General features: G+C 39.2%; 1 protein-coding gene across 2 annotated transcripts in view; it reads right to left on the bottom strand.

Annotated features, from left to right (window-relative positions):
• Window positions 1–287: 287 nt before the first annotated feature.
• The window catches only part of DNAJC13 (DnaJ heat shock protein family (Hsp40) member C13), a 54,530-nt gene continuing 41,936 nt past the window's right edge, over window positions 288–12,881 (bottom strand). For both annotated transcript variants that reach the window (XM_080583490.1, XM_080583491.1), the window contains 15 exons: window positions 12,374–12,487; window positions 11,922–12,038; window positions 11,205–11,382; window positions 10,019–10,110; window positions 9,588–9,687; window positions 9,154–9,228; window positions 8,907–9,019; window positions 8,325–8,494; window positions 7,937–7,979; window positions 7,003–7,176; window positions 5,809–5,988; window positions 5,404–5,544; window positions 4,797–4,940; window positions 4,238–4,337; window positions 288–1,126 (listed from right to left, as the gene is read on the bottom strand). In XM_080583490.1, coding sequence (XP_080439616.1) covers window positions 1,029–1,126; window positions 4,238–4,337; window positions 4,797–4,940; window positions 5,404–5,544; window positions 5,809–5,988; window positions 7,003–7,176; window positions 7,937–7,979; window positions 8,325–8,494; window positions 8,907–9,019; window positions 9,154–9,228; window positions 9,588–9,687; window positions 10,019–10,110; window positions 11,205–11,382; window positions 11,922–12,038; window positions 12,374–12,487 — 1,839 coding nt within the window. In that variant the 3' untranslated portion in view covers window positions 288–1,028. The remainder of the gene's footprint in view (window positions 1,127–4,237; window positions 4,338–4,796; window positions 4,941–5,403; window positions 5,545–5,808; window positions 5,989–7,002; window positions 7,177–7,936; window positions 7,980–8,324; window positions 8,495–8,906; window positions 9,020–9,153; window positions 9,229–9,587; window positions 9,688–10,018; window positions 10,111–11,204; window positions 11,383–11,921; window positions 12,039–12,373; window positions 12,488–12,881) is intronic.

Here is a 12,881-nt window from a genome sequence, read left to right as displayed (position 1 = left end):
TCTTCTTGCTTCTTGCCAAGACTGTTTCCTAGGAAGCCTGTTTCCTAGGAAGCTAAGAATGTCAACAAGTCAGTTGCTGAAGTCAATTTCAAATACAAGACAACCTACGCTGTACCACTGTTTGTCATTTAGTAGTTCTGCTCTGGAGTGTCAGAGCCTGCACAACATATTTCTCCAAGCAACGAGTCCTAGGAACCCCGCACAAAAAAAAAGCCACACTCAAATTAAGGTCTTTGACCACCCTCATTTCCCATACCCTCAAAGAACTGCTACATAAGCACACCAACTTTATCTCATTAACAAGCTCTTAATTCCCTTTATTTTAAAATTTTATGTACATATGAATGATCTGTATAATGTACACTCAATATAGAAAGTTTTTATATACTGGATAATGTATAGAACATTTCACAATTACACTAATTTCTTACATAACATGTCAACCTTAAGTTTTTTGCTGAAGCTTTTTCAATTTGGTAAAGCCAGTTATACATACAAGTGTCTAATGCTGTTTGATCTCAGGAAGATAACGTTAATGATTAAGGACATCAGTGAACTGGTGCGGGGAGAAACCCTTTGGAAGTCAAGTTCAATGAGGAGTGATCATGTCAGACTGGGAAAAGAAGGGATGCCCTTTTAGTGGGGGTTGGTGAGGTCAAAGTGATTTTAGCCCAATTCCTCTAGACTGTAGCTCAACTCCAGTCATGCTAAGTCATAAAATATAAAAACTAGGAAAGTTTGATTCACAGTCTTGTAAACAAATATAAAGGAACAAAATGTGCTTACGTACAGCAAGAAGAAAATTCTTGCGTACCCATTTCAGCTGATCCACAGAGTGCTTTCTTATGTTACAGTGTGATAGTTAGAATCACCAACTTTTTCCTAAAAAACAGTCATAGAAAAAGGAATAACACTGTCATTAAACACTTGGAAAGGCAGTAAGTTCACTTCAATGTGTTGGAGGAAAACGCTGTTCCTCATCACTGGCCAGTCTGCCTTTGTGCCTCTTTCACATGAATTTCTAGTCCTTAGCTGACATCTCCCACTTCGTTGTCTACCGGGGGTGGTATGTTGGGCATTACAGATGACGTTGTCCCTGCAGTAAGGTAGCCAGCAACTCCGGGGCCTTTTGGAAAGAAAACAGAATACTGGCAATTAGTTTAGGTTCTAAAAAGTTATTTAACAGCCTCATTTTAGGCTCATTGATTTTTGTAGGTCTCCTCCAACTGAACTATTCTAATCTCCTCTGGTAACTCAAATACATCATCCAAGTCAACCCAACAACTTATACAAGCATTTAAGTTTTCATTTAGATTATATAATTCATTGGAATCTAGGAACAGAAGCTATTAAGGCGGCTTAGTCCCTTTAGTCACTAAGTGGGTTAGCTTGTGTGGACCAGACTTCACAGTATTTTTCCTCTGATGTGCCAAACAAGTCATAAAAAAATCCACCCATTACCCAGCTCATCTTCTACCACGGAAGTGGCAGTAAAGAGAAGGCAGACTTTCTGCACCGAGGAGAGGACCTGCTGCAGGTGAAATGCCTTCAGGCATGCACTCTGCTACCAGGCTCTACATTTATGCTTTTACCACTAAAAAGGATTTCCCTGCCACGTATTTAAAATGGAAGCTCACCGTGCTGCTTCACGAATAGGCAGAAGCCTCAAGTTTGTCTACGAGCTTTGTGCCCTCCCTTAAAAACGCAGCTTTGCACTGCAGACATGGATCCTCTCCTCAAAGCCTAGAGGTAACTTCTAGTCATAAAGAAACTTGAACCAAACGGAATAAGGACTCGATGCTGCAGCATGAGGTGTTTCAACAACAATCCTTATTAAATCAGCGATCGTAGAAAACTGCCAGCCCTCGACATGTTCCTGCATCAATAAAGTTATTGACTTGGTATCTTACCTTCAGCCTACACTGCTGATCTTTGACATGGTAAGTTCTGCTGGGTTCTTTACTCTCCCACTGTCATCTTCACCAATTTCTCCTGTATTTATTACCCCCTTTATTCCCCACCCTCCCTTCTCCCACTACAGCCTGGAGGCAGAACATCAGAGCATGTTTTTTCTCATCTCAGTGCAAACAGTCCTAATGCTATGACTGCAAGCAAGAGAACAAAGCAAGCAGTGCCTTTGGTACAACAATCCCTGGCTTTGGAAGGAATTCTGACAGCACTGTACAAAAACTCCACTAGTGCTCTTGTCCCTCAAACTTTTCATCGTGAATTATCCCTAACATGCTTCAGAAGTTCAGTTCATCTGTAGTGCCCAGCCAGTATCAGCTGTTGCAGATTTTAGTTTGCTGCTGCGTGCAGAAAGAAGGCAAGATTGTCAGCATTTTGCAGTCTGGGAACACACATTTGTTATAATTCTGTGACATGCATCTGTTATTGGGAATGTAGCAAATGCTGCGAGCATTTTGCAAGATGGTATCTACCTGCTTTAGAGAGCTACACAGAAGTTAGCAAGCTGCCTGGCAGAGCAGATCTAAAGCCCACTTCTCAGGTGAAGGGGACTGCTGCCAGTTAGAAGGGAAGGAGAAGAGACACCTGAGGGAAGAGAAATAAGCAAGGGAAGTTTCAAGGGAAGTGCAAATAGCAAAGCAATTTGAAGCAAAAGGTAAGGCAGAATACAAGATAAGGCAGGTTAAAAAAACCTCGCAGTTCAGTTTCCATCTATACCTTGCATTTGTAACAACATCTTCATTCTGTATTTGCAAGCACTTAAACATCAAGCAATTTAAATGCAGCACAGTCCCTAAGGCAGTTAGATAGCTACATTGCCCCCAGTCTCAAGCTTGTCAGTTTCTGGCATATAGTTTCAGCTCTTTGCCAGTAATCAGACAGGGTTTACATCACATTTCTAATCCATAATATCTACAAAATACCGAAGAAGTCAGCACCAACTACATCAAGAGTTTAAGAATTCTTTGTCAAAGTGGCATTAAATTGCTGTACTGCAATAAACAGTGAACAACTGTTCAGAGCTGAAGCGCTGCATTTTTCCTATGTGGAAAGACACAGGAGGTGTTGCCACAAGTATCTATGCACCAAACAATAAGCATCTGCTTCTAGAATGTAAAGTTCTAGACTTAAAAGTTCTAGACTTCAAAATCTCTTCCTTCATTTTCTCAAAATACATGCCAGTATCATGCAAGAAACTTTTCTGTCTACATAGCCATCTGATTTATACACTTCTGTTACAGTTACATGCAAAAGCTCAATTAAGGCTCCTATATTAAACTAAATGAGAAAGTTCCATGCGGCATATGGAAGTGCTCACACTGACTTGTCACAGAAAACGAAAACCATATTTGGGAAGCTAAACTAAGAGACTGAGTAATTTCTTGCACTTGCTTAGCTGCTGACTAGTAAGGATCCAAAAGTTTGAATCAGGTTTTCCGTTAGACAAAATTTGCTACAATGCAGTTATACAGAACAGTTTCAGATACAGCAAGTAATCTGTGATCAAGTACAGCACAAACAGCAAGAGCGCTCTTCCACCCTGCAAGCGGGACTGTGGTGGCACCCCTGGGGCACAATTTCAGTCCTGGCACCAGCAGAGGGCTCACCCAGAACGCACCACAGGTGTGTTCCAGTGTAAACTGCGAGCTGCACATACAGGTACAAGGCCGTTCCCACCAGAGAATGGCTCTATCAGTGCACTGAGTCTTACTGGAATATGGCTTCACACTCAGGGCTACTAGCACTCAAACTGTTCCAGTACCATGAGTACGTGCCTTGCGCTAAAGCAGCATAATTCACATGGCAAATTAATGTAGTTCAGCTACTTAAAGTACCACTGCCTTTTAGACAAAGCCTAAATTCAATTTTTGAAGGAGTTTTAACTCCCCCATCCCCAACTTCAGGAAACAATTTGCTCTAGGACTCAAGTAGACTGATCCTAAGAAAGTGAGAAGTTACTCTTGTTCATTAGATCTCAATAAATCTCTACCACTACAGCGCGCTTGCAAGACTTGTCAGCATTCAGACTCCATTGCTCTGATATTTTAAAAGTAGATACAGCAAAGACTATCCACAAAAATACGTTCTCTACTGAGAAAAAAATAACTTGATAAAAAATACTTTTACAAATTTAACATTTTTACAGCATTTGCTGTTCAGGCCACATGACAACACTAGATCGTAAGGATAACCACTATCCCCCGAGTCAAGCCTGACAACTGAGTAACAGTTTGCTATGATTCAGGACAAAAAGGAAAGGGTTGCTAACCTGTGAGGTATCCTGCTGTTTGCGTCTCAGAAATGAACAAGTCATGTTTCTGATCTTTGAAGGCACTCCACACAGAAGAACGAGACAGAATTTCATTTACCTACAGTATTTGAAGAGATTAACGTTAAGACTTGCAATATTCTAGAGGAATAAACTTCTTTTCTAGAACCAAATCTTTCTGAAGGGATTACCAAATAGTACAGCATATACATCCATAGTGTTGCTGCAGTTGTCTACAACAATATTCATCAGGACAAACAAAAAAGCAATTTACATTTCTAACAGAAATTCTGAAGAGTTATCAGTAAAAACCTAGCTGAAGGACGCTTACAGAACGTTTCTGGCACTTGGAATTGGTCTTTTTGCCTAGTACACTTCACCATACATCAAACCAGTGACTCCTCCACAAGAAACAGATTGAGAAGTTCCAACACATCACGATTTCATAGTTGCACAATATTAACACTTTATGCTTGACAGCCATAAGATTAAACAAGGGATGTTCAGAGTTGGATATTCCGTATGTACAAAGCTAAATTCAGCACTTCTCAGTGCTTACCTGTTCTCCATACTGTAGGCTGCGAGACATGGATTTCAGAGTTTTAACAATCTGAGCTTTTGTTGCAGATGGGCTTTCCAGGTTCTCAAGACCAATACCTTCAAGCAACTTTAGAAGATAAGGGACCAGATCCGCTTTCAAAGCCTACAACCATACATAAAAGAGTTGTCTTAACATGGACTAGTAAGTTCCACGTGTTCCAGAGGTCTTACATTCTTGGATTGCTACCACTAGCACGAACCAAAAGTAACAACAGCTCGTATGAAGTACGTTTAGCTAGTCAATTTTTCCTCAGTAACCCAAATACACACAAGCAAAAGGTTACTACCCAGCAGTTCAGCTCTGTGTAGGCACAAGTTCAGTTGAATTAGCTGCCATTCCCATGTTCTCAGCAGCCACAAGCCAACACTACCCTATGCACAGTTCAAGCTTCAATGATGGGCAACATCCCTGACCAGATCTGCATTTGGGATTTCTAACTTCTCCAACATGGAAAAGCACATTTTTAAAGCGTCTTAGACCCTTAAGTGGAATGGTACCTCTATCCCTATGAAAAGATTAGATAGCCAAACACCACATTTCTATAGACTGAGAACATACTACTTACTTGAGCTACTAAGTCATTTTGTTCCTTCTGAAACATTCGGTTAAGTGCTTCACAGGCTACACCAATTACATCTGGTCTCTTTTTCATTCCATTCATGAGAGGGCTAATGGTCTCAAGCGATGCCATTGCTCGAACACAAAGCTGTGAAGAAACAGAAATAACCAGAGCACGCACTTTATTTTATGCTTAGCTTGATTATGGAAGATCTAGTCAGCCAACCATAAATTCCCATAAGAAACAATATTTCTCAGTTCCTTTAACCTACCAATTCTCCATTCATCAGCTAAAGTCCCTGTTCACTTGGTACATGGTATTTACAGTCAGAATAATGCCCTTCTACAAGCACTGCTAGAGAACACACATACTCCAACTACACTTTTCTGGAACACTTAAATGATTCTGTACCTCATTGTCTGACAATATGTGCATGACACGAATGGCACTTTTTGGAATGGCGTTGTTCTTGTGGTTCATGGCTTGGAGTATCTTGTGAAGATGCCCAAGTGGAGGGACTTGATCAGCTAGCTGAGGCTGAGCACTGAACAGGCACACAGTTGCTGTGGTAATGGTTTCTAAGGTTTCCCCCTGTAGGAAAAAGAACAAAACCAGAAAATATAACTCAGCAAAGCCTAACATATCCCCAAAATGGTATCACTTCTCTTGCTCTGCATTAGATTTTGTTCCTAATGTTTTTATCATGTGATTTTGCTTTGAAACTTAAGTTTAAGAGAATACAATCAGCTCCAAAAGCAGCAGACGTTCACTGAATCTCAGAAACCCACATTCCATAGAAATTAAGTACCATTTTCAGTATCTAGAGAAGCCAATGTCTGGCTGCAGCCTGTGCAAGCACAGCACCACACATGATAATGTGCCCAGAGGAAGCCGGACAGCATGAATGTTCAAGCTGACCACTTGAACGCCTTAGAAGTTTCCACAGCCTGTGCAACAACACTGACACTTGCTGCATTCTGCATGCCTACACAAACTGTTACCATGAGCTTGTACTACACGTCTGTTTTATTCAGTGTGCAAGTTAGTTGTCTCCCTGCAAATATAAGCTAGAAACTGTTTGAACACTATTTCTCAAGTCAGTAACTTAATGATATTATTAACGGAATGTTTAACATCCTCATTCAAACTACAGAACACTAGCTCTACTGCATTAAGCTAATTCTTAGGTGGGAACCATATTTAGGTCATGTAACTTAAAACCATCGGAGTGGGAAATCAGTGTTGCAGGACGGCACTAGAATTTTCGAGACCTGAAAGTTTAGGATGCATAAAGCAAGAGCTATTTTCTTCGGTTGGTCAGTAAATGAGTAATTAAGAACAATTTCTTAAGTTTTGTCACTACTGTAACATAAACCTCTAAGACTTACCAGAGCTAGTTCTATGGCTTCCGGGGCGGTTTAGAAGTACTGACTTGTATTTAGAAGTTGCTTACTTTTAGTAAAAGCATGTAGGTATGTTTAAAGTGGACTAATCATTTGTGTTGCAAACAAAGTGTGAGAACCAAAGTTAATCAGATACTAAAAGACCACAGTAGCATGAGACTTCTAAACAAATTCAAAGAGCAGAGTAGAAACTACAACTTACATGGGGGTTATTTTTCTCCAGTAGTTCAGTAAACTTTTCCAGCAGTGCAATGAGAAATTCCCTTGGTTTCCGTAAAACCCAGGCCGGCTGGGCAATAAAAATCCTTAAGAAGACTCCCCCCACCGAAAGTTCACCATCTGCCTCACCATACACCACAGCAAAGTCTTCAGGCAGCTGTTAAGTTGTAAAGAAAACAGGGAGTTATTATTCGGCAAGGAATATTTGCAAGATCTGTAATTCTAACATCATAACTGTAAGTGGTAACTGTTCTCCAGAATGGAGCTGTGGGAAGACCAATAAGCATCTCGTTTTGAAGAAACATGAGGTAAGAAGAGTAGAAAGAACATCACAGTGCAGGTCATACTACTACAGTGGACTTTTCTTTCAAAGAACACAAGTAGCTGTGTCTATAGCCATACTGGGGTAAACATTAGCTAAAGAGAAGTATCAGTAACACGGCTGATAGAACAGGCCTCTCCTTTCTTCTACCCTTATGCAAGTATCGTGGAAAAAACAGATATCAGTGACTGACCTGACATGACGAAATGGTTCAGGACGATCATATCTGAGATTCAGTGTCTTACTAACATTTCTGAACATTTACTAACTTGGTGGTTGATAAATAGTTTACTATAGCTATGTAATAAGTGACAAGACTTTTTCCAGCAAGCCAGTACTTTCCTTGGTCACTGACTTCTTAGAATGACCTGAACTATCAGAGAACTTGAAGTATTATTGGCAAAAAAACACTAAGTGTCTGATTTCAAGGCATAAGAAGTAATGAAAAATAAAGGTAGTTATCACAGCACTGAATTCCTCTTGGTACACTGAGTACAAAGAAAGCACATCAAGAGAAAGTTACGAACAGGCATGTGTTACCAGCTGTCTTATATTCTCCCTGGGAGCATCCCAAACAGAAACAGTATACTTTTACCTTCCAGTTAGTGTCAGGGTTGTCCCTCTGAAGTTTAAAGTGCCTTTAAAAAGAAAGGATGGTTTAATGAGCAGTAGAAGAAGCAGTCTTTCCCTACTACGACACCACATCAGTCTCCCTTCATTTGTGAGGTATTTCCCATAGTTTAAAACCCCATTCTCCTCCTGCTAAGTGCTTACTGCCACAACATTTATCTAGATGTATAAACCGCTGAGTCACACCTACAGTATACAACAGGGAACGAACGCTTCCTTTTCACTGAAGTCTGGATTGCAAAGATTCTACTTTTTACAGACAGAGCTCTGTGATAGTTTTTCCCTAATAACTGGTTCACTATCACTAAAGGAGCATCTCTGAGGAAATGCTTAGGCAGCTGGTCTCCACGTACTCAAGCATCATCTCTCGAACTGTTGTTGATACTTTCTCCCTGGAGTTGTCGTTCCAAATTAACTCAGGATTTTCATGAGTTCCCTCAAAGATATGAACAGCAGCTTCGGGGTTGTCTCTCATAGCGTCCATGAAGACTCCAGGTAAAAACTTCATTAGTGTAATCCTAACCTAGAAAGGATGAACAGAATCGACACTTAGAATACCGTAACACCTAAACAAAAACAAACAACTAAGACCATTACTGAAAGAGAGGTTGAGAACCTCAGGAAGTCTAGTTATCCAGACAGTAACAAAATACAGTGCTATCATTTTAAATAGTGGTAGCTAGTGACAGATTTGAAATTGGGGTCCCTAATGACAAAGTCATTACAAATTGGAACCAAACTGCTTGCAATAGTTACAACAGATACAGCACTTCTAGGAGTCTGCTCAGAAATTTAAAAAGTTAACTGTTTTTTGAGAAAACTACTTTCCTCTTCACATGAATGTTTAAATCACAGAACAGTTGGTATTGTTCAGTCTTTAGAGAGAGGCTGGTGCTGTTAAGATGAGTTCCAACAAGAGCAGTTCAGATTCTTACCTTTGGACCCACTAGCTTATCTGCAGTCATTTTGGCAAAGAGCTCTGCTGTTTGGGCTCGGACCTGTGGATGAGTTGAGTTGCAGAACATATCCAGTAAGTAGATTAAAGCACCTGTACAAAGAGATAGGGAAGCATTCAATTTTTTATTTTTTTTCTGGTCACAAGTAGTATAAAATCCATGGATTTGACCACTGTATTTTGAGTCTACTGTTCCAGAAAAAATTGCTTTCAATTTACTACTGTACCTTTCGCCATGGCCTCTTTAATTATTTTTGTGCTTGATGTCAAAGCATACAAAGTTTCAAGGACAAGTTGCCGACCTGTCAAGATAAGAAGCATTAAGAACTACCATATAGTTTAACTAATCAAAGATGAACTAATAAGGAACATCAATCATACATTCGTTCTATTACAGAAACTTATTAATTGAATGTTTATACTCAAATGCCTTAGAATAATTAGTTAATGAAATACTATGCAATTCAAATACCTGCAATCTAAATGCTTCAGCTCAAACATTTAAGATAAACAGGTTACTTAAGATGGCTTTTGTAATCACCCCCATTGGAAAACTGTTTTAACACTACAGTTAATAGTAAGCTCAGTCAACTGCATTCTGACTAGTTTTTGAATTAGAACACTTTGCCTTGCAAGACTCCAAGAATTATACGGTACATACTTGAAGGTAAGGAATGCAGGAGTGCCAGTAAGTTTGCAAGAACCATTGCTTCAGCAATGTTGTTAACACATTCTTGGTTACTTGTCACTATGTTCACTACCTGTAAAAGGTCAGAAACATGACAATTACATTACAGATTTTCAGACATCACTAAGAAAGCTCAGTGTATGGTGAAGCAACTTACTAGCCAATATAACTGCATTTACAGTGCTAACTGCCATGAAATTGACTTACCTTGGGGAAGAAGGGGACAAGGACAAGTGAAAAGCTATCAGTTGCTCCTCAAACGAGCTGCCTGACACCTGGGATCCCAATCCTTGACACTTTTTAAGTACTATTCTAACAGTTAAACAATCTGGTTTATACATGCTGATTACATAGAGCATCCATAGTTTTGGTTGTTTGTTTTGGGTTTGATTGTTTTGTTTTACCTCCAGAGCCAACTGCTGCACCTGGCCAGCTCCATGAACACGCAGAAGGGAGAATATCAACTTAAAGTGACCTATGCATTCGCACTCAGAACCTGCAAGAGACCAAGCAAGTTATTCTCTTCACATTAACCAAAACATTCACTGAAGGCCATCCTAAGTCTACATTTGACTATACATAAAGATGGTAACCTATATAGTCTGGCACAGTAATTGCAACAGCTCCTACAGAACAGGATCTACAACAGAATTAAATTAAGCCTGGCATATTAATCTAGCTTCCACAAAGTCTTGGTCAACGGTATTTCTAAAGAAAAGGATACTTCCTCCCTCTAGGGCAAAAAACTGAGCTAGTTCTTGGATTACCAATTAATTAATGTAACTAACATGCATTCTTACAAGACAATTAAAGAAGTTCAGTTATTTTATTTATCATTGGTCACCAGTACTTCTCATCTTCAACTACACACGATGTTTTGGATTCCTACAAGCTGGGAGGACAGATACAATCTGTAACAGTTGCCTTTAGGGTTATAGTTGCCAAATACATAGAACCCAAACTGGTATCACTAGAAGCCATGACTAATATGAGTTGCTGTTTCAACAAGAACATCTTAAATCATACCATCTCAGACTTCTCCTGTCCATACACTGGTATTTGCACTCATAGGTGTGTGCTGGTGTTAGCTGCCCACTCTCAAGAGCATCATCTCCTTCTACTTAGGAGGAGCAAAAGCACTGACATGTTTTTAGGTCTTTAGTGCTATGCAGTACTCAGGTCAAGGTTTTTCTGTTTGTTTGTTTGTTTTTGGTGTTTTTTTTTGATTCAAGGAAGTTCAAAATCAGCTGAAGATTCTTCAAACAATTACAGAAAGTTATTTCAGAAAGTTAAATCTTTTAAATAAAAATACTTTAAGTCATCCCAGCAACTGCAGGCCTGAATTCAAGTTAGAGCCCAATGTTTCAGAGAAGACAGATAAAGCTTGGATTTTGCACAAAACGAATACATCTACTGATAATGTTCTCCAGCACAAAAACAAGCCTATATATAGTCCATCGACAACACTAAGGTCTGTTAGCTGGCAAAACTATCTTCCAGCTAGAAAGAAGCTCAAAAGACTATGGTTCCGTATTATTTTTGAAGTTGTCCTCAAGAAAGCCTATCAGTGAAGTGCCTTATTGAGCCTACCTGGGTTGTGTTTTATCACATTTCTCAGGGCCTCCAGAGCCATTTCAACTCTCCGTAACCGATCTCCATGTTGATTGGACTCTACTTTTCCAGTCTGTGTTATTGCCATTAACGTATGAAGGTACTGTGCTTGTGAGCCTATGTAATCCAAGAGGCTTGCAGCAAATGCTTTAGGAAGCTTTGAAGAGATGAGAGCATTTTAAGTTGTGATGCAATAGTATTCACACTAGAAGAAAGTGTAGCCACATCGCTTTTCCCACACTTAACAGTTCCTTCCAAACAGGAAGCATTTTTTCATTATTATCTTTACAGCATCTGCACCACATTAACCCCATTTATATGTTAATACACCCTTAAAAAGCTGCTTGAACAGCACTTTAAAGGTGCATAGATGTTCATAAGTATAGATGAACAGCAAAGCCACTAGGCAGAATCACTTCCTCCTGGAACTAATGATTCAACCTGAGCATCTGCAGTGAAAGGTTGTAGAGAAAAGGCATTAAACCATCCAAAGCAGCATGTCTAATGAAAAAATTCATCATTCTTTTAAAGTTTATTCTGCTCCAATAGAGACATCCCATAACATGCTGATCACGTTGGACGTAACTTCCATAAGATTTATTATTTTCTCCATTCTATTTGTGCTGACACACAAAGAATAACATTTCAGGTGGTAGTTTTTAAGTTCAACAGAAAGGTTTTAGCTAGATCTCTCACCTCTAGTTGGAAGGTAGGGACCTCATTGTAGACTCTAACAAAAATCTCTCCCACAATAAGTTCCTTTGCATGGTCACTAAAGACAAAGTCAGATCCATAACTCTTGTCACAATCACCCTTTAAACAAATAGACAAGCAGCACAAGCTCAGACAGCAAATAATCATGTAGAAAATATAAAGTGATAACCTGGCTAATTAGACAATACTAATAGAAGACAGTTTTAGCAAAAAAAATCAGAAGCCCTAGACACATTGAAACATTAAAACTAGTAATGATCAAGCCCGGCTTTTTTGTTTAAGACTACTGAATGAAGAAAGTCATTTAGGAGTAGACAACAGATATCTGTATTAACTGTATGACTGCATTACAAGAGGATGCACCAAAACATGAAACAGTTTTAAATCCCACTACTGTTTATTGTTTAAATTGTTAATTTTTGAAGTAATCTTACTCTCTTAATCATGCTTTCTTGTTGAGATTCCAAGAATTCAAGTAATTCAGCTCTTGTCCCATTGTTCCAGATCAAGTAGGGGTTCTCTGTGTTACTGTTAAGCATCTTCAGAGTCTAGAAAAAAAATGAATTTACATGATCTAAGCTTACTCTGCATAATAATCCAAAATTAAGTTTTAATTAGTGTTTCATGATATAAATTAATCCTATCTCAATAATAGCCAGATCAATTTCATAAGCAGGTATCAAGTGTCAAGCTTTCCACATACCAGAAAAGCAGTACGTTTAAGTTATTTGTTACATTAAAGTCTATATTTTAATTTTTCGTTATTCTGCTTCAAGCTGCAGTTCAGATTCTCCTATTTTTGGCAGCAAGCAGCAACAATCTGCAGCATCCCTTTTTGTAGATGACTTCCTCAGCACTTCTACAAAGTTTAGACTTCACTCTCCATCATCATTATAATCCTTAAGCCATCAACATCTAGCTCAGCTCCTTCGCTCCCTTATT

Source organism: Anser brachyrhynchus (genome assembly GCF_964034855.1).
Source record: "Anser brachyrhynchus genome assembly, chromosome: 2".
Classification (NCBI taxonomy): domain Eukaryota; kingdom Metazoa; phylum Chordata; class Aves; order Anseriformes; family Anatidae; genus Anser; species Anser brachyrhynchus.
This window is presented reverse-complemented; position numbering and strand designations above follow the sequence as displayed.